At 41.0% G+C, this 22026-nt stretch overlaps 1 protein-coding gene across 6 annotated transcripts in view; it reads right to left on the reverse strand.

The window, feature by feature from the left end:
• Window positions 1–22026, reverse strand: part of FAM13C (family with sequence similarity 13 member C) — a 128953-nt gene that overhangs the window by 6844 nt on the left and 100083 nt on the right. For 2 of the 6 annotated variants that reach the window (XM_067465647.1, XM_067465650.1), the window contains exons 11-13: window positions 13204–13287; window positions 4590–4685; window positions 1049–1245 (exon numbers count right to left, since the gene is read on the reverse strand). In XM_067465647.1, the coding sequence (XP_067321748.1) occupies window positions 1049–1245; window positions 4590–4685; window positions 13204–13287 (377 nt within the window). Of the gene's footprint in view, window positions 1–1048; window positions 1249–4589; window positions 4686–13203; window positions 13288–22026 lie in introns of all 6 variants that reach the window. The other 4 variants (XM_067465648.1, XM_067465651.1, XM_067465646.1 and 1 more) reach the window with 3 other exon arrangements.

The raw sequence follows: 22026 nt of genomic DNA on the forward strand, positions 1-22026 counted from the left end.
ACAATGATGGATCTGGACCAAACTTGACACAAATATTCCATATGCCCAAATATGAACACAGATGGAGTTTGGAGGAAATAGACCTTGACATTTGGGATTTCTAGTTACTGGGATTTATAGTTCACTACAATTAAAGAGCATTCTGAACCCCACAAACGACAGAAATGGGGCAAACTTCCCACACAGAACCCCCATGACCAACAGAAAATACTTAAGGCCATCCAGTCCAACTCCCTTCACTACGGCAAGAAAACGTAATCAAAGCCCTCCTGACAAAGAGCCATAGATATAGAGAGATAGATATAATTCATACACGCACAGATATAGTATCATAGACTTGAAAGGGACCCTTAAAGGAGGACAATGATATCTTGCATGTTCCAGAGTGGGCAAACCAGACACTCTCCACATCAACACAGACAAAGAAACAGCAAGAAATGCTGTTTACCCACAAGCAGAAAGAAATTATATATATTAGAAACCAACGTTTTCTCATTATTTTATTTTCCAAATCAACAGACTGGGCCACAGCAACGCGTGGCAGGGGACAGCTAGTTAGAATATATGTGTCCACAAATAAATGCTGTAGGTATAGGGTCATGTTGTATATGATATTTTCAATAAACCAAGATTTAGCAGTCACATGCTATTTAGTACATTCTAAATAGGAACCCCCAGTGGCGCAGTGGGTTAAAAGTGCTGAGCTATTGAGCTTGTTGACCGAAGGGTCACAGGTTCGAATCCAGGGAGTGGCTTCAGCTTCTGCTGTCAGCCCCAGCTTCTGCCAACCTAGCAGTTTGAAAACATGCAAATTTGAGTAGATCAATAGATACTACTCTGGTGGGAAGGTGTTCCATGCAGTCATGCCAGCCACATGACCTTGGAGGTGTCTATCGACAATGCCGGCTCTTCGTCTTAGAAATGGAGATGAGCACCACACCCCAGAGTCGGACACGACTGGACTTAATGTCTGGGGAAAACGTTTACCTTTACCTAAATAGCACACACAGTTTTCTTACATGTCAACAAACCAAAGTTTAGCACTCACATTGTGGCCTCATGCAAGTTGGACATTGAGATAACAGGCTGCTTGACTGCTTTCTTTTCATCCAGCGGTGAAACAAAGGAGGGCTCACGTTCATCGTCTGAATGGCATAGGTGTTCATCAGTAGGCAGATTGAGGGACATAGCAGAGGATAATTTGTAGCTACCCTGGGAATGATCTTCATCAGAATCTTCCTCCTCCTGCTTGGAACATGGAATGAAAGTGAGTGGATGGACTCCCTGCATGCATTATTGGAAAAGATGACCAGTTAGGTCTGCATTACCCAAATATGATTGGGAAATTCCAAAGGTAGAGGTGTATGAATAGAAATAGCTTAATTGGATTTTTTCAAACAACAACAACAATCAATGTTATATGAACCTAACAAACCTGGTCTGTTCTCAGGGCACATGCTGCAGACCAATATTCAAGGATTTAAACCAGATTTCAGTAAGTATCATTGCAAACAACTCATACCCTATTCCTTCCTGATTTGTATTCTGGTTTCTTTCCACCATTAACAGCACCCACACATGATCACAAGACACAGAAATATGGGTTTAATTGTGCCCCCTAATTTTTGTATTAAACATAAACATAAACAAGAATAGAGTCATTGACTTCAATAGATTTCCTTCATTACAAATTATAACTTAATATTGTTTGGGTTGCTGTAGGTTTTTTTTGGGGCTATATGGCCATGTTCTAGAGGCATTCTCTCCTGACGTTTCACTTGCATCTATGGCAAGCATCCTCAGAGGTTGTGAGGTGACCTCACAACCTCTGAGGATGATTGCCATAGATGCAGGTGAAATGTCAGGAGAGAATGCCTCTAGAACAGTGGTTCTCAACCTTCCTAATGCGGAGATCCCTTAATACAGTTCCTCATGTTGTGGTGACCCCCAACCATAAAATTATTTTCATTGTTACTTCATAACTGGAATTTTGCTCCTGTTATGAATCGTAATGTCAATATATGATATGCAGGTTGTATTTTCATTAACTGAACCAAATTTGGCACAAACGCCGAATAGGCCCAAATTTGAATACTGGTGGGGTTCGGGGGGGGGGGGGAGAGATTTTGTCATTTGGGAGTTGTAGTTGATGGGATTTATAGTTCACCTACAATCAAAGAGCATTCTGAACTCCACTAATGATGAAATTGAACTAAAATTGGCATACAGAACTCCCATTACTAATAGAAAATACTGGAAGGATTTGATGGGCATTGAGTTTTGGAGTTGTAATTCACCTACATCCAGAGAGCACTGTGGACTCAAACAATGATCAATCTGGACCAAACTTGGCATGAATGCTCAATATGGCCAAACGTGAACAGTGGTGGAGTTTGGTGAAAATAGACCTTGACATTTGGGAGCTATAGTTGCTGGGATTTACAGTTCACTTGTAATCAAAGAGCATTCTGAACCTCACCAATGATAGAACTGAGCCAAACTTACCTAACAGAAGCCGCAGAAGATCCCCTCGCCCACCTCGCACCCTCACCAAATGACAAAAGCACGAGGCAGACAAGAGGGCTTTGTGTGAAGTCAGGCCTCGCGCTGAGGACCCCTTGCCCGCCTCGTACCCACACCAAATGGTGAAAGCACAAGGCAGGTCAGCGAGCTTTGCGCGAGGTCAGGCCTCGCGCGAAGGAGCTCTCACCTGGCCCACAACCTTGGGATGGCGCCAACGGAGGCGTCCTCGCAACCCCTCCAAAATGGCCAGGCGACCCTCCTGGGGGTCGCGATCCCCAGGTTGAGAACCGCTGCTCTAGAACATGGCCATATAGCCAGAAAAAAACCTACAACAACCCAGTGATTCCAGCCATAAAAGCCTTCAACAATACATTAATGTTGTTTTTCCCTTCTTCTTTCAGGAGTTTTGGCTGAATTCGTGTTTCTGTGTATTTCCTAATTTAGGGACTACGTAGGGATTGTGAATATGAATAAGAGCATAAGTGTAAGTTATGCATTTGCAACCGCCCAACAGAATTCCAGCCATTGTTAAGACTGGTGTCATAGATTAAATATAGATTGTGCACATACTACATAAGCTATCCCATGTGTATTTACTTTTGTATAAAGATGCATGCGTATGCTACAGTTGATGGTGTTTCCTTCAATGTCTTAACATATATTACTGCTTTCATTTCTGTTGTTAATCGGTTACAAATATGGTACCCCAGTGTAGTGCAGCCTTTATGTGTTATACTGTTAATTCAGTTAATTTATGTGTTATACTGTTAATTCAGTTAATTTATGTGTTATACTGTTAATTCAGACTATAAAACCACTCTAAAATGTGTCAGTACCAGAAGGCAAGGTGAATTTTCAATTATGGTAACTATACCAAGAGTTGTAGGTTTTCCGGGCTATTTTCTCCTGATGTTTCGCCTGCATTTATGGCAAGCATCCTCAGAGGTAGTGAGGTCTGTTGGAAGTGAGAAAATGGGTTTATATATCTGTGGAAAGACCAGGGTGAGACAAAGGACTTTTGTCTGCTGGAGCTAGGTGTGAATGTTTCAACTGACCCCCTTGATTAGCATTTAATGGCTTGGAAGTGCCTGGGGGAATCTTTCTTTGAGAGGTGATTTGATGTGCCTGATTGTTTCCTCTCTGTTGTTTTGCTGTTGTAATTTTAGACTTTTTTTAATACTGGTAGCCAGATTTTGTTCATTTTCATGGTTTCTTCCTTTCTGTTGAAATTGTCCACATGCTTGTGGATTTCAATGGCTTCTCTGTGTAGTCTGACATGGTGGTTGTGAGAGTGTTCCAACATTTCTTTGTTCTCAAATAATATGCTGTGTCCAGGTTGGTTCATCAGGTGCTCGGCTATGGCTGACTTCTCTGGTTGGGGTAGTCTGCAGTGCCTTTCATGTTCCTTGATTCGTGTTTGGGCAAGGCTGCGTTTGGTGGTCCCTATGTAGACTTGTCCACAGCTGCATGGAATACGGTAGACTTCTGTAGAAGTGAGAGGATCCCTCTTGTCCTTTACTGAACGTAGCATTTATTGGATTTTCTTGGTGGGTGTGTAGGTGGTTTGTATTTTGTGTTTCCTCATCAGCTTCCCTATGCGCTCACTTCCAAGCCATTAAATGCTAATCAAGGGCGTCAGTTGAAACATTCACACCTAGCTCCAGCAAACAAAAGTCCTTTGTCACACCCTGGTCTTTCCACAGATATATAAACCCATTTTCTCACTTCCAACAGACATCACTACCTCTGAGGATGCTTGCCATAGATGCAGGCGAAACGTCAGGAGAAAATGCCTCTAGAACATGGCCATATATAGCCCGGAAAACCTACAACAACCCAGTGATTCTGGCCATGAAAGCCTTCGACAATACACTATACCAAGAGCATTCTAAATCTCTTTTAATTCCATTCTTAGGAATACAAGTGTACATTTCCTGCATATGTGAAGTTCTTTCAATACATTTATGGGATGGCTCCCCAGGTAGATACGTTATATGTGTGAAAGGACCTTAGACCAGGCCAAAATGGCTAAAATTCAAGAAGTGCATACTCTCCTTTAGACTTACAATGGTTGTAATCAAAGATGGTGTTGATAAAAGCTGCTTGATCATTCGATATCTTTCATAAAGGGGCTTCATCAAACTCTTGTCCTGCTTGTTTACCTGACAAGAAATAGATTCCACATTGAATTCTGAGAAATTAGACATATAATATCTATAGAGAAATTAGACATATAGTATCTTTGTATAGACAAAGATGGCACCCTGTTAAAATCATTTGCCAACCAAGATATACAGTTGAAAATTAAGAAAAATAACAGCATTTAGCACAAAACAAAAAACAGAAAAGACATTTGTATTCAACAGGCTACTGTTTCTAATGTAGAAATGTGAAAGAGCATATAAAATAGAACTAGAACTCCCTGCCCAGGGAAGTCAGAATGGCCCCCTCCCTGCTGTCCTTCCAATCTATATATATATAAATGCTCTGTCCATAATGAGTACCTTAAAAACAAAAACAAAAAACTATGGGGCCAAATAACTCCATATTTGGCAACAAAACTCACAATCCAAGGAGTGACCATCACTGAAAAAAACCCCCACAAAACACCTTTAAATTCAAAAAAGGAAGAAGACAACACACACACCCTGCCCCCTGCCCCTCGCACTGAAGATATTATTGTTATATATACTACTATATAATATAATGTTACTTCTATATATTATTGTATTAAATAGACTCATTTAGAGTTAGAATTGACTCTATCATGGTATTGGGGGAGAACAGACAGGAAGGAAGGAGAGAAGAAAGGGAAAGATGAAGGAGGGAAAGGGGGAAGGAAGGAAAGAGAATGAGAGAGGAAAAAAGGAAGGAGAGAAGGAAGGAAAGAAAGAGATACCGAAGGAAGGAAGAAGAGAAAGATGAAAGGAAAGAAAAGGGGGGGGGGAATGCAGGAAAGAGGTAAAGAAGGAAGGAAGGAGAAAAGGAAATAACAAGTGAAAGAAGGAAGGAAACAAGGAGGGGAGAAAGGAGACAAAGGAAGAAGTAGAGAAAGGGAGAGATAAGGAAGGAAAGAGAGAAGGAAGGTTGAAACCAAAGAGCGAAAGAAGGAATGAAAGAAAGAGGTAGAGAAGGAGAGAAGGGGGAAGGGGAAGAAAAAGAGAGGAAGGTATAGATAGGTACATTTCTTTCATAATAGTCCAGATATCTACCTCTACTTCGGAAATTCTTACTATAGGCCACTACAACGCGTGGCAGGGCACAGCTAGTGGCAGGCTAAAACCTTTTTATTCAAACAGGCATTTAAAGATGAAGATGTTTAAGATCTAGTCAGGGGATGCGATGAACTTTGAATATGTTTGATGGATTTTAACTGCATTTTAAATACTGTTTCTGTTTAATTCTGTTTTAATGTTTGTATGTTTGTATACTTCAAACTGGATACCAATGCTTAAAGTGGAGTATAAATAAATACAAATATAATAATAATAATAATAATAATAATAATAATAATGACAAATAACTACTCTACTTTGGCACAGAGCATGAAAACTGTATCAAGAAGATGTGTGATTTGTCCTAATCTGTTTTTTTCACCATTCTTCTAGAGAAGAATGAATCACTTGAAGAGTACAAAATAGAGCTCCCACATTTTCTTTATGCTTTATACTTTTGTTTTTCTTATCTGTATTTAAAACTAATTAAGTGTGAGTCTACATTACCCCTGGTGCAATTGTGATGGTAGCTAATGTACCAGGCCAGACTTGTTGCAGTGCCATGCTGGTGACCACATCAGCCCTGGTGGACCGTCAACATGCCCCCCATATCACTGGTACAACTCCTAGATGACAACAGATCTCCATGTGAGCATGGCTGTTTCCTGTCATACTGATGATGTCATAATAGGGTATCTGGGCAACCATAAAGAAGGAGGGGAAATCAATCTTCTCCTCTTTGCTGGTCATGTGGACACTTCATTCTGACATCACAGATTCAACTGTAAGAACCAGATGTTGGACAGTTCCATGTCCAACGACAGGAAGCAGCTATGATGTGGAGACAAGCAATTCCCTTTGATCAGTGCAAGGAAAGAAAGATGATGCAGTGTCCATCTCGACATTGGATCAGATTGAATCGGAACAAATTCAGATGACTACACTGCCCCAAAGTCCAAGGACACCCCGAGATTTCCAGAATATCTGCCAGTGCTGTACAAACTGCAAAACACTAGGAGTAAAGTAAGAAAACATGCAGCTCTCACTGGAAGATGCCCAAGATCATGGGGACAGCCAACAGTGATTGAAAGTGAACCTACTTTTTCCTGCTCATATAGACCCATGCTAAATTAATCTGCAATTTGCTAGATTTACAAGAGCTTCACTCTTCCTTGACAACAATTCACACACCCAACCATGAAGATTACTATACCCTTAAATGATTTTACTACCTGCTCTTCGGAAAATGCTATATATTGCATTTTATGCCCATGTGACCTTCTTTATATTGGAATGACAAGTAGATCTGTCAAGGTCAGAATTATGGAACATCGCTCACGCATAAAAAAAAAACATAATGATGTCTTTATTCTCATTTTCTGGAGAAAGGACATACATCTACCAGCTTCAAGTTTTGCATCATAGAAAAAATTCACACTAAGCCACATATGGATACTAAGAATTACCTTTTGCAAAGGGAAGCATTTTGGATTTTTAAGTTTAACACACTGGCCTTAACGATAGACTGGACCTCAGCTGCTTTTTGTAATAAGCCCTTATCTACTTTATCTACTTGTAATTTACATTTCAGCTGACTGTCTGTAACTAGCCTTGCCTTTAAATCCTTGCTTCTGTGTAATTGCATTGCTCACTATCGAAGACCAAACTGTAGGGCCAGCGTCGTCTCATTAGTAACATGAGTAATAACATGTGTGTAGTCTTTCTCACTGGAATGCATGTCATTATCACTGAATGTTTTGGTTTGGGTGCCTTTTTTGGCATATCTATTATGTTGTTTGTTATCACCCATTTAGGGATGTATGGACTTCTTTTACAACGAAGACAAAATCCTGAAGAAGGGGAAGTCCCCCGAAAAAGGCAACCTCAGCCTGGGGATCCTTGTTGCATTATAATTTGGATATTTTGAACTGGACAGCAAGCATTATAATTTGGATAATATTTTGAATTGTACAGCAATTTGAACTATTTGGACTTTATTTGGACTGCATTTTGAAGACAGTTTACTTTTTCAAGGACTACGAGATAACCAAGTAACACTCAGACTTGTAATTTCTTTATTTATGTATTTATTTCGCGCATTTCTATCCCGCCCTTCTCAACCCCCGAGGGGGGGACTCAGGGCGGCTTACAAAAGGCACAATTCGATGACAGCAATACAGATAATAAGATAATATATATATCAGCAACAATTATAACACAATCCAATTATACATCATAGCTCATAAAAACCAATCTAATGATCAACGTTCGCCAAGCTCAAAATCCCTAAGTTCATTCCGCATTGTCATAATCCTATCCAATTCTAGTCGTCATTGTCCTTTGTCTGTCTGCCAGATTACCCAAAGGCATGATCCCATATCCATGTTTTTAGTTTCCTTCTAAAAGAGAGGAGGGATGTCGATGACCTAATTTTCCTGGGAAGCGAATTCCACAGGCGAGGGGCCACCACCGAGAAGGCCCTGCTCCTTGTCCCCACCAATCTCACTTGTGATAGAGGTGGGGCCGAGAGCAGGGCCTCCCCAGAGGATCTTAAACTCCGAGGCGGGACGTAGAAGGAGATGCGTTCGGACAGGTACGCTTTGTGTGGTTTACATGCAGCGTTTTTACACGGTTTATGTTAACATAGTTCTTTTTGGATAACAGTTTGCAACTTATATTTTGTCATTGTTATAGATATCTGTGTTTCTTTGACTACACTCTTCCTTAGCAGTTGGGGGTAGATAAAGCCAGGGCTCCACTATTCCTGCATCATCTATCATTCATCACTTTCTCTGCAACCACTGCAAGACTCATCTCCAAATGATAATATAGCTACAGCAATGGACATCTATGTTAATAACCCAGTGCTGATTGTGAATGAACCAGTGTCCATTTTATCATAATTTAGATACTCCAGGAATACATGACATGGGGGTTTTATAAGCCCGTCATCATTGGTAAAGAGTCTGGGAGTCCTTTTGGACCCTCTGCTGACGATGGAGGCCCAGGTCTCCACCGTTAGCAGAACCACTTTTTTTTCATCTGCGGCAGGCTAGACGGTTGGGCCCCTACCTGTCCAGGGACAACCTAGCTACAGTGATCCAGGCTACGGTCATCTCAAGACTGGACTACTGTAACACCCTCTACATTGGCCTTCCTCTGTCGGTGATCCAGAAGCTCAAGTTGGTACAAAATGCAGCTGCTCGGCTTCTTGCGGGAATTCCAATGAGATGCCACATAACACCAATCTTACTACAGCTGCACTGGTTACCAATTGAGCACCGGATCACTTTCAAAGTGATGGTACTCACCTTTAAGGCTTTGCATGGTCTGGGGCCGATGTACCTGAGGGACCGCCTCACCCCCTACCAACCCCAGAGATCCCTCCGTTCTGAGGACCAAGATCTACTGGAAATTCCCAGTGTCAAGACCTTGCGTCTAACAGCAATCAGACGCAGAGCCTTTACAGCAGTGGCACCATCACTCTGGAATACTCTGCCACCTGAAGTCCGTGCCTTGCGGGACTTATCAGCCTTCCGCAGGGCTTGTAAGACATACCTGTTTCGACAGGCCTTTGATTTTTGATATTGTTGTTTTTAAATTGTTTTTAAATTGTGTTAGATTTTAGCCATTCTTGTAAGCCACTCTGAGCCCCAGGGGAGTGGTGGCATATAAGTTCGAATAATAAATAAATAAATAAATAAATAAAAGTTTTTAGACTTCTTTGTCAAAATGTACCTCACCAAATTACAACATGCAGGATTCCATAGCATTGAACCATGACAGTTGAAGTGGTGTTAAACTGTATTAATTCTACAATGTAGAGCTTCCCTAGGACATTCTTGAATCTGACACCATCATTTATTAGTACTTCAACTTAGGAAAAAGAAACTCAAGACAATAATAAAACTACATGAGTGGAACTAGTTGATCCCTTTCTTGATAACTAAATAGATTGAGTTGATATTGTATCCTCAAAGCTGCCAGACTAAATTCCACAGAAAGGCTATTGTTAGCAGATCCTGCTGTGCGGATCTAGAAAATGCATTCTATCAGGACTGATAGGTTAATAATCTAAAGTTCTTATAGAATCATAGAATCATAGAATCATAGAATCAAAGAGTTGGAAGAGACCTCATGGGCCATCCAGTCCAACCCCCTGCCAAGAAGCAGGAATATTGCATTCAAATCACCCCTGACAAATGGCCATCCAGCCTCTGCTTAAAAGCTTCCAAAGAAGGAGCCTCCACCACACTCCGGGGCAGAGAGTTCCACTGCTGAACGGCTCTCACAGTCAGGAAGTTCTTCCTAATGTTCAGATGGAATCAGATGAACACTACATCTTGAAAAGGCCTTAGAGTTCAAGGACATCTACTACATTGAAATGCTGGATGAATTAAATTCTTCTTGGCATATATACACATCTAGATTTATTTAAGAGGGGAAAATATACAGGTGCAGTATCCTTTGCTATGTTTGTGATCAGAAATGTTTTAGATTTCAGATTTTGGCATATATACATAATACATAATAAGATATTTTGGAGCTTGGATCCATGTCTAAACACAAAATCATTTAAGTTGCATATACGTTATGCACATGGCCCAAAGTTAATTTTATATGCAACATTTTAAACGAATTTCTGCATGAAACAAATTGTGTGCACATTGAACCACCAGAAAGTAAAGATGTTACCATCCCAGACACCCAGATGTACAATTTTGGAACACCTCAAGCCTCAGATTTCTGGAAAAGAGGTATTCAATGTATACAACATTTGAACAAGAACAGAACAAAACAGTTTCATTAGTTTAAAAAACACAAAAAAGTAAAACCAGATACAACACCACCAATCAATAAAACAATAATAGCATAGTTGTTTCCTTTATTGAAATAGTTTGGGGTGACTTCCAAGGTTAATTAACTGACCAACACAAATTTTGGTGCCTCAAGTGTTTCTGGATATATTTGATCTACTGATTCTAAAAATGGCACCTGTTTTCCTCTATCAGCTCTATTTTTTGAGATAAAGAACATATGTCATCTGCCAGTCACCATCTGCTCACCAACAAAAAATCATTATAATCATATCTAAGAATCTAGAGCTCATGCAGTCTATCCAATGCAATTTTCTAAATCAGCGCCCCAAATAACCCCAGGAACGGGCCTAAAAACCAAGACGCCAAGAAAAAAAATTGTTTGCTATGTTATCACAGATTAAGGAAACATATCTAACGGATCTCATTCTTTGCTAAATGTTCAAACAGAGTTCTAAGTTCAAAAAAGAAGGTGCAAGCCCTCCTACCTGCCTGCATATATTCCCATTTTTTTAAAATAAAATCACAATTCAGTTTGGAAACTGGATGAAATGGATTTATAATGAAAGAAGAGATGCAATAACACAGTTCTTTGTCTCCACAATGGCAAGCCTCACCTATGTTATTATCTATCTTTCTAGTAATATGTAAGATCTAAACATTCAGGGCAGAAACTGTACAGACAATGCAACAGATACCAAACTTGGTCAAAGACAAAGGGACAGAAATGTGTTGTGGAATAAATGAAATAACAAAAGCTTCTTCCTATGGTGAACAAACAAACAAAAAAGGGGGAATCAAAAACCCTAATCATTTTTTAACTTTAAATATGTTCCCTACTCTGAATCACACAACTAGTTTATCTAAGCCCGATCAATCTTCCCAAATAAGTTGTCCTCCAGATGCGTTGGACTATATCGCCCATCACTATCTTCCAGTTTGGGGAGATGTTTGGTTTCACAGTGATTGAACTCTAGGGTTTATACAAAGTAAGTGTTTTTCCACTGAGCTATCTTTAAGTTAATATACTAGAGGAAGAGGAGGGAATGAAATGGAAGAAAAGAAGAAAGGGATCCACCATGTTTCAGTGAAACTACCTGTGTGCCTTTATCTATATAAATAAAAATGTAATGTTCGTTTGTGGGATTAACAGAACTCAAAACCACTGGGTGAATTGACACCAAATTTGGACACAGGACACCCAGCCAAAGCAATCTATGTCCTTCACTCAAAAAAATCCCTCCCAAAAAGTGATAAGACCTTTAAAGTTTTAAAAAGGGAAAAGAAAACACAGCGCATGCATGCAAACCCATTCTCTTCCCCCCACTTCTGCCACACAGGCACAGCCTGCCAAAGTGGAGTATCTTACAGTGACAAATGCAAGATACTCCACTTTGGCAGGAAAAACGAAATGCAAAGATACAGAATGGAAGACAATGCCTGGCTCGAGAGCAGTACGTGTGAAAAAGATCTTGGAGTCCTCGTGGACAACAAGTTAAACATGAGCCAACAATGTGATGTGGCAGCAAAAAAAGCCAATGGGATTTTGGCCTGCATCAATAGGAGCATAGTGTCTAGATCTAGGGAAGTCATGCTACCTCTCTATTCCGCTTTGGTTAGACCACACCTGGAATATTGTGTCCAATTCTGGGCACCACAATTCAAGAGAGATATTGACAAGCTGGAATGTGTCCAGAGGAGAGCGACTAAAATGATCAAGGGTCTGGAGAACAAGCCCTATGAGGAGCCGCTTAAGGAGCTGGGCATGTTTAGCCTGAAGAAGAGAAGGCTGAGATGAGATATGATAGCCATGTATAAATATGTGAGAGGAAGCCACAGGGAGGAGGGAGCAAGCTTGTTTTCTGCTTCCCTGGAGACTAGGATGCGGAACAATGGCTTCAAACTACAAGAGAGGAGATTCCATCTGAACATGAGGAAGAACTCAGTAAATTCCCAACCCAGGCATCTCTATATTTGTTTTTTATCTCTAGAATGCTATCTTCCTTGGAAATTGCTGAAGGCTGATTGAAATACTGATTACAAACTTTCCTAACATGGTACCATCAGGATGCATTGAACTATATGACCATGCAAGGCGAGGAATGTTGGGCATCGTAGTTCGGCACACCTGGGAGGCATCAGGTTGAAGAAGCTTTATTAGAATAATTAACTGATTTTCATGTTTTAGATCAGGGGTCCACAAACTTTTTAAAGAGAGGGCCAGGTCACAGTCCCTCAAACTGTTGGAGGACCGGATTATAATTTGAAAAAAAATGAATGAATTCCTATGCACACTTCACATATCTTATTTGTAGTGCAAAAACACTTAAAATACAATAATTAAAATGAGGAACAATTTTAACAAATATAAACCTATTAGTATTTCAATGGGAAGTGTGGACCTGCTTTTCGCTGATGAGATGCATTGTTGTTGTTGTTGTTGTTGTGTGTTTTCAAGTCGTTTCAGACTTAGGATGACCCTGAGCGGGGGCCGGGGAAATGACCTTGGAGGGCCGCATCCGGCCCCCAGGCCTTAGTTTTAGGACCCCTGTTTTAGATGGATAATCTTCAGATGTTTGATGAGTGCTAAAGAAAACTATATGTAATGGATAACTTGAGATTTATCTGTCTTTTCAAGGCATACTTACAGGTCGTCCATGAATACTTTCAAAATAGAGTAGGCTTTTCTGGAGACTGAGTTTTTCCAAAGCCATTTGCCTTTTTGTCATAGCCTATTTAAAAAAATTATTTATAAAAAAATTAAGTATCAGATTTTTGTCTCATAGATTAATATGTATGCATTATCGATACATACAACTAGCACTCCCCCCCCCCATGCCCCCAAATCAATTTTCTAGTGGGTAGTTCATTCAATATAGTGAAAATAAAGAGCAAAAACAAACTTTAACAGATTTCAAGGAGGCAGAGTTGAACAGGAGCTCGAACAGGAAGCATTTTTCATTGCGCAATCTCTTATAACTATGATGTAGTGGAAATATCTTTTTGTCATGTAAATATTGAGAGAAACATCTTCCACTTCATAAATAGATGTGTGAGTGGGTTCTCAGGTCAGAAGTGATCTTTCAAAATTTGTGGGTTCACAATTTCCATTCTCCTTTTCTATTGACTGCACTGAGTAGGTTGTTGTAGGTTTTTTCGGGCTATATACGTCCATGGTCTAGAGGCATTCTCTCCTGACGTTTCGCCTGCATCTATGACAAGCATCCTCAGAAGTAGTGAGGTCTGTTGGAACTAGGAAAAAGGGTTTATATATCTGTGGAATGACCAGGGTGGGACAAAGGACTCTTGTCTGCTGGATTTAGGTGTGAATGTTTCAGCTGACCACCTTGATTAGCATATAATGGCCTGACAGTGCCTGGAGCAAACTTTTGTTGAGAGGTGATTAGATGTCCTTATTTGTTTCCTCTCTGTTGTTGTGCTATTGCAATTTTAGAGTTTTTTAATACTGGTAGCCAGATTTTGTTCATTTTCATGGTTTCCTCCTTTCTGTTCAAATTGTCCACCTGCTTGTGGATTTCAATGGCTTCTCTGTGTAGTCTGACATGATGGTTGTGAGAGTAGTCCAGCATTTCTGTGTTCTCAAATAAAATGCTGTGTCCAGGTTGGTTCATCAGGTGCTCTGCTATGGCTGACTTCTCTGGTTGAAGTAGTCTGCAGTGCCTTTCATGTTCCTTGATTCGAGTTTGAGCAATGCTGCGTTTGGTGGTCCCTATGTAGACTTGTCCACAGCTGCATGGTACACGGTAGACTCCTGCAGAAGTGAGGGGATCCCTCTTGTCCTTTGTGGACGCAGCATTTGTTGGATTTTCTTGGTGGGAATGTAGATAGTTTGTATGTTGTGTTTCCTCATCAGCTTCCCTATGCGGTCAGTGGTTCCCTTGATGTATGGCAAGAACACTTTTCCTCTGGGTAGATCTTCATCTTGACTCTTGTGGCTTGTTCTCTGTCTTGCAGCTCTTCTGATGTCTGAGGTGGAGTATCCATTGGCCTGGAGAGCCAAGTTTAGGTGGTTCAGTTCATCTTGAAGGAGGTGGGCTTCGCAGATTCTTTTTGCACGGTCCTCCAAGGCTTTAATGGTGCTTCTTTTTTACTTCTTTACTTCAACCAGAGAAATCAGCCATAGCAGAGCACCTGATGAACCAACCTGGACACAGCATTTTATTTGAGAACACAGAAATGCTGGACCACTCTCACAACCACCATGTCAGACCACACAGAGAAGCCATTGAAATACACAAGCATGTGGACAATTTCAACAGAAAGGAGAAAACCATGAAAATGAATAAAATCTGGCTACCACTATTCAAAAACTCTAAAATTGCAACAGCACAACAACAGAGAGGAAACAAACAAGGACATCTAATCACCTCTCAACAAAAGTTTGCTCCAGGCACTGTCAGGCCATTATATGCTAATCAAGGTGATCAGTTGAAACATTCACACCTAGCTCCAGCAGACAAGAGTCCTTTGTCTCACCCTGGTCATTCCACAGATATATAAACCCTTTTTCCTAGTTCCAACAGACCTCACTACCTCTGAAAATGCTTGCCATAGATGCAGGCGAAACGTCAGGAGAGAATGCCTCTAGACCATGGCCATATAGTCCGAAAAAAACCTACAACAACGCAGTGATTCCGGCCATGAAAGCCTTCGACAATACATTGCACTGGGTAGATTTGTTGTAAGTTACAGCCCAACAATATATCTGGAGGACCACACCTGCCTTATAGCGTATAAATAAGTATAAGTAATATCACTTTAATATTGAGTTTAACATCAAGAAATCATTTGGCCTAAAGCTATTTGGAATGTGCTTGGAGTGAAAATCCTATTAAAAGAAATCACAGAAATGAAAAAAGGAATTTGGAATTTTCTTCATTCAATACCAGAATGATTTGGGGATGGAATGGAAAGTCTGACTTGGCATACCTATGCGCTTGCCTTTATACCTTTGTAAATATTTGTAATATCTATCTTCTACATTTTCAGATTCCACGAAAAAGGAATCAGGATCAATAGCACTGCTGATGATGTTGAAATGGGAATATATTTCTAATGTAGTTGTGAAAAAGGGATTTCCAGAAAACAATGCATCACTTGTAGAGCAGAGCTTGTTACCAATGGAAGAGTTTCCTGAACATCATTTGTTCTCTTACTGATTTTTTTTCATGATCCTTCTAGTTATTAAACAAAAATACTTTGCTTTAATATGAAATTATGATTTAGGAACAAGGAGGCAGCTGGACTCCCAATTAATTTTATAATTTGAATTACTAATTATCTACTACATAAATAAGGGTTCTTAAAACATTAAAGGCCAGATTACTGTATCCCACCCGGTTACCTTGGGACTATTAATTGATGAGCTTAATTACGGACATGGCAATCATGTCCACTGAAGGATAGCAATTAAACCTGTCCGATCCATATACCTCAGAGACTGAATCAAGATACAATGGTGGATTCTGTTGACTTGAGAAGGAAGAGGTATTATTTATTTATTTATTTATTTATTTAGAGATTTTATAACCCAGTCTTCTCAACCTCCGAAGAGGGACTCAGGCCGGCTAACAACAGAAAATTCATACACAAATAAACTAAAACATAATAACATTATGTTTTAGTTTATTTGTGTATTATAATGTATTTTAATACATTAAAATACATTATAATACAGATCAAATAATTACATACAGCCAAGTCGTCAAGGTAAAATCACAAATTCATCACCCTCCGCACCCGTTATTGACTCGATCATCATTCTGAGAATGCTATATCCCAGAGCCAAGATTTTACCAGCTTTCTGAAAGTCAGGAGGGAAGGGGCAGATCTAATCTCCACCAGGAAAGAGTTCCAGAGTCGAGGGGCCATCACCGAGAAGGCCCTGTCCCTCATCTCAGCCTCATTAGGCTGAGAAACTGCGGTATACAAGTAAAGTAAAGTAAATAAATAAATAAATCTCCACCAGACGCGATTGCGAAGGTGGTGGGACCGAGAGCAGGGCCCCTCCAGAAGATCTTAACAACCTTGATGATTCATAGGGGAGAATCCGTTCGGACAGGTAAACTGGGCCGGAGCCGTTTAGGTATTTATAGGTCAACACCAGCACTTTGAATTGTGCTCGGAAGCTAATTGGCAGCCAGTGGAGCTGGCGCAACAGAGGAGTAGTATGCTCCCTGTACTCTGCTCCTGTTAGTAATCTGGCTGCCATTCGTTGGACTAATTGTAGCTTCCGGGCAGTTTTCAGAGGCAACCCCACGTAGAGAGCGTTGCAGTAGTCTATACGGGATGTAACCAGAGAGTGGACCACCGTTGCCAAGTCAGACTTCCCAAGGTACGAGCACAGCTGGCGCACAAGTTTTAAGTAGAAACTAAGTCCAAACTGTATAGAAGATGGCAAGCTGATTACAAAAAAATTATCTGCAGATAGCAGCACAGTAATTTAATACAGGGATGTAGAGACTTGTCACTGAATTTTCATTCTCCTTGAGAAAAAGATACATTGAGACACCTTGCTAAGAAAATAGCAAGTTTTTTGGCATTTAAGGTCTTTGGCAGGAGAGGAGATAGGGGAGAATATGATGGGGGGGGGGGGGATAGAAAAAGCTTTGCACCAAAAACTGTATTTTGCACACAAGACATTGGCCACAATTCTGGATCACCTACTTAGCCACATAACCACTTTAGTTGTATAGCTAAACTGTGTCTCTTGATCTGACCAAGCCCAGCCTCACTTAGTAGGCAGCAGCCATGAGGATCAACATGAGTCTTTTCTTTGTCAGCCAGAAAGCATTCCAAATTCCCTCCCATGAGTGATATGCAGTATGACAGTTAGAAAATTACTCATGGGATAGGGGTGTTAATGCCAGCAGAAGACCTGCGAAAGGTTCCCCAACCCTTCCCTAAACTGAGTGCAGTGCATCTTTTTACCTAAACCTCTTGATTCTTGGATAGAGCTTTGCACATAAAACAGGAAACAAAATGCTCACTTTAATATGATTTCAAGCTGTTAACAGCCACAATAAGATGGTTGAAAGGAACATTCCTGTATACATGTTCACACATCTTGTGTCACATGCAGGCCCGTAGCCAGGATTTCGTTTCGGGGGGGGGGGGGGGGCTGAATTTTTTTTCAGGGGGGTTTGGGGGGGGGTGAGTTTCGGGGGGGGGGGGCTGAGTCTGAGTGAAAGAGGGTCTAGCCTAGCAAACCTTTTGTATCATTACCCCAATACCCCCATGCATATGGGATATATTGAGTATGGTGATCAGATCATGATATGAATAAACATAACAGTTTAAATAATGCACCAGTAAGGCCTTTTCGCGAACCACCATGAGAATTTCGGGGGGGGGGGCTGAAGCCCCCCCCCCCCCCGGCTACATGCCTGGTCACATGGCTCTTCATTCTTCTGCCAGTTCATGTACTAAAGTCAACATTTTTGGTGTGTAAATGCTATTCTTGTATCAAATGACCTGGATTTTACTTTCCTTAATTGACTGAATAGGCAGGTTTTATTAAATAATATTTATGACTATTGTCATGTTTAGATAAAGCCCATCTGGAGACACTGAGGTCAATCCAGCAAAAAATATAAGTGTGCTTGTTCATTAGGACTTAAATATACCAAACTCTCTGCACTGAAAACCTGTTTCCTTCCCTTGGGTGATGCATATTACATTAAAACATTAGGCCAGTTTGGTGGCTTTGTAATAAAGCTTTTCATAGAATCACAGAGTTGGAAGAGATCTCGTGGGCCATCCAGTCCAACCCCCTGCCAAGAAGCATGAAAATCACATTCAAAGTATCCCCCACAGATGGTCATTCCGCCTCTCTCTATTTAAAAGCCTCCAAAGAAGGAGCCTCCACCACACTATGGGGCAGAGAGTTCCACTGCCGAACAGCTCTCACAGTTATGAATTTCTTCCTAATGTTCACATGGAATCTCCTTTCTTGTAGTTTGAAGCCATTGTTCCACATCCTAGTCTCCACGGCAGCAGAAAACAAGCTTGCTGCTGCCCTGGAGACTAGAACACGGAACAATGACTTCAACTTACAGGAAAGGAGATAGATAAATAAGACCAGCTCCATCATGTTCTTTCTTTTCTTAATTAAGACCTGACAGCAGCTATTCCATAAACATGGACCACATTCCCTGGAGGGGCTAAACTGTCACATCGTTCTAGTCTACTCTGAAATACTGCATTTGGAGATGATGTGTAGTGCAGATAGCAACAGACAAGGTCTTGTACTTCTCTGAGCATCACAGAGCCCCAATATATATGTAAGAGGTAAAGGAAAGAAATATCTATCTTACAAAATGAATAGCAACTGTGCTGTCGCACGCTGGGCCTGTGCATAAGACTGTAGACAGGACATAAATTCTGCGTGCCCAACGGGACACCGGGGCTGCCTCAGATTGAAGGCCCTTGGATTCCCCCAAACAGAGTCTTTAGATTGCTTAAAGGTTCAACAATGTTCTTTATTAATGAAAACAAACAGGTACTTTCAAGGCTTTCTTAATAGTCTATTGACTCTCTCAATCTTGTCCACTGGGAACAGGCACTATCTTCTTAATTGTAACTAACTAATGGGGAAATCCTTAACTTCTAATCTGGGCAGTCTGTCTTTGCCTCTGTTGGCGTGGAGCCCCTGCACCCGGTACCAACTGTGTCTGGCTTCCGCGAGCGACCCTTACCAAGCAGAGATTTGTAGACTTCCAGGGGAAAAGAAGGAGTTCAGGTTTCAGTGATGGCTGGCTGAAGTCCCTCAGCAAAGGAGCTGTAAGGCTGTATGATCCTCGGCCAAGCTTTGGGCTGTATAACCCCGGCCAAACCATAGGCTGTATATCTCCCCGGCCAAGCCGTAGAAGACGAAGCTTTCTACAAGAGCTCTTGGTATTATGTCCTGCATGGAAAGCTGCTCTGTGTGGACTGAACTCAAACTGGCTCCTATTCCCTCCAAAAACCCAAAAAGGGGGCGGGACCAGGGGACCTAACTATGATTGACAGGTGGCTTGCCCTATGACTGCAGCCAAAAGAAGCCACCTATCTGCAGAGTCCCTGAAACTTAGGACTGCAACAAACATTCAATGCAAAGCAAACAAAATTGAGCTCCTGGTACAGCTGTACCTGCACAGCAACACTTCACCACTCTCCAAAGACAAGCAATGCAAAACCTATAATTGTTATTTGTTATTTTAATTACTATAATACAGTAATTACATTATTTCAGAAAAGGAACATTGTGAACACTTTCAAATGTACTACTTGTAAATTTGTTTCATCACATTTCCGGATCAAATTTCTATTTTTGCCAGACTACATAAGAATCAGTATGTACTACTTTCACACTGATATGTCCAAATTTTCAAAAATGCATTTTTAAATACTGTTTTGGATGTAAATCTGCACCAAAAATACATATTTGAACCTGAACAAAATTAAGTGATATGAGCTTAGAAGTAGCACTTCTAATGGTAACAAGAAGCTTTCCCACCCCTGCGCACCTGGGGTCGGAGAGAGGTTTGCCTCCTCCCACGAAAGGAGAGCAATGTAGTTCTGGCTAGAACTACTTGGAAAGCCTAGGAATAGGGAGAGTATGGTCTCAGATATCCTGAGACTTCTCCGACACATTTCCCTCTGAGGTTGCCTGGGTTGGATGTCCAGGCGACCCCAGTGTTTCGCCCTAACTAGCTGAGGGGTAGGGTGGGCAGGGACGCTACCTCAGCTTTGCCACCAAGTTCAGGATCCATAGATTTAGATCCACTCAAAGTTAAACAGGTTTTTTTTTGTCGTGACAGGAGCGACTTGAGAAACTGCAAGTCGCTTCTGGTGTGAGAGAATTGGCCGTCTGCAAGGATGTTGCCCAGGGGACGCCCGGATGATTTGATGTTTTTATCATCCTTGTGGGAGGCTTCTCTCATGTCCCCGCATTGGGAGCTGGAGTTGATAGAGGGAGCTCATCCGCCTCTCCCCGGATTCGAACCTGCGACCAGTCGGTCTTCAGTCCTGCCAGCACAGGGGTTTAACCCACTGCACCACTGGGGGCCCAAACAGGTAACAGTTGCCCATATTTAAAATCCAATTACTGATATGTGGTCTCGTTATTTCGGGGGTTGGCAGGCAAAGTGTTACATCCAGGAGTGAGCACATCACAACAGTAGTAAAATCAGTCAACTGAAATGCTGTAAATGCTCCCCTCTCATCCCTTTTAGAGCTCCCCATGTGTCTGATATTTGTTATTAGCCGCCCCCCTATTTTAGATTCATACATACACTTTAAACTGTAAATTTAGTCTGCTTTTTAATCTGTCTCTTTTATAACATGTTTTTAATCTGCTTTTTATCTGACCTACTTGGGAACTGTGATTCCCCTCCTTGGGCACCTGTGCCCCATTTTATACTGTGCTGGTCAAAGACCGTAATAAATCATTGATTGATTGATCAGTCTACTGATTGCCAATTAGTTTCCACGTAAAGGACAATGTGTTAATTATTACCTACATGGTTTTGGGTCCAGATTACTAAAAGGATCACCTTCTCTCACACAACACACACATACACTCAGGTCATCTGGGGGACATTTCCTTTGCCCAAAGGACTTTTTGGCCAGCTGCCCCTAGACTATGAAATGGCCTGTTAGAAGAGATTTGATGGCTATGCACATCATCTCAATTTGAAAAAGAACTATCACTTCCGGCAGGCCTACCCAGTCAATGAATTTTAAATTAACATTTTATAGGAATGGCTGATCTTAATGTGTGTTTTAATCTATATGCCTTGAATGTTTTTAGGTTTTTAGTTATCTGTTGTATTTTAATGCTCTGTCCTACCCCACCTTGAGTCTTGGGAACAGACAGATAAAAAATAAAATGCATGATGATGATGATGCTGACGATGATGTAACGTAACTATCAAAGTTACTATATGATCCAGTGTGACATGAAATAGTTTTACTTGCATGGATGCTAACTTTTAGCTATAGACAGGGGCAGCTCAGCCCATTACGCAAAGTAAGCATTTGCAGTATAGTTGATTTTGCCATGGGGCACTCTTGAGGCGCTCTTGGGGGAAAATAGACTTTGACATATGTGAGTTGTAGTTACTGGGATGTATAGTTCACATACAATCAAAGAGCATTCTGAACTCCACCAATGATGGAATTGAACCAAATATGGCACACAGAACTCCCACGATGAACAGAAAATAATATATCAGTGATTGGTTTGGGGGGGGGGGGGGCAAAAATACTGTTTGCTTACTGTTGAAAATTACCTAGGGCCTCCTCTGGCTACAGATACTGTATACAGGTGAAAAGAAGGATCCTGTTTACTGTTGTCTGCACCAGTGCTCTTTAAATTGTGGATTTTTAGCTCACTGTTGAGGTTGCCAACATTTTGGAAACAGTAAAAGGTTTCTGAATGCCACACATTTTTACAAATCTGTTAGCAA

Source organism: Anolis sagrei, chromosome 3, assembly GCF_037176765.1.
Source record: "Anolis sagrei isolate rAnoSag1 chromosome 3, rAnoSag1.mat, whole genome shotgun sequence".
NCBI classification, from domain to species: Eukaryota; Metazoa; Chordata; class Lepidosauria; order Squamata; family Dactyloidae; genus Anolis; species Anolis sagrei.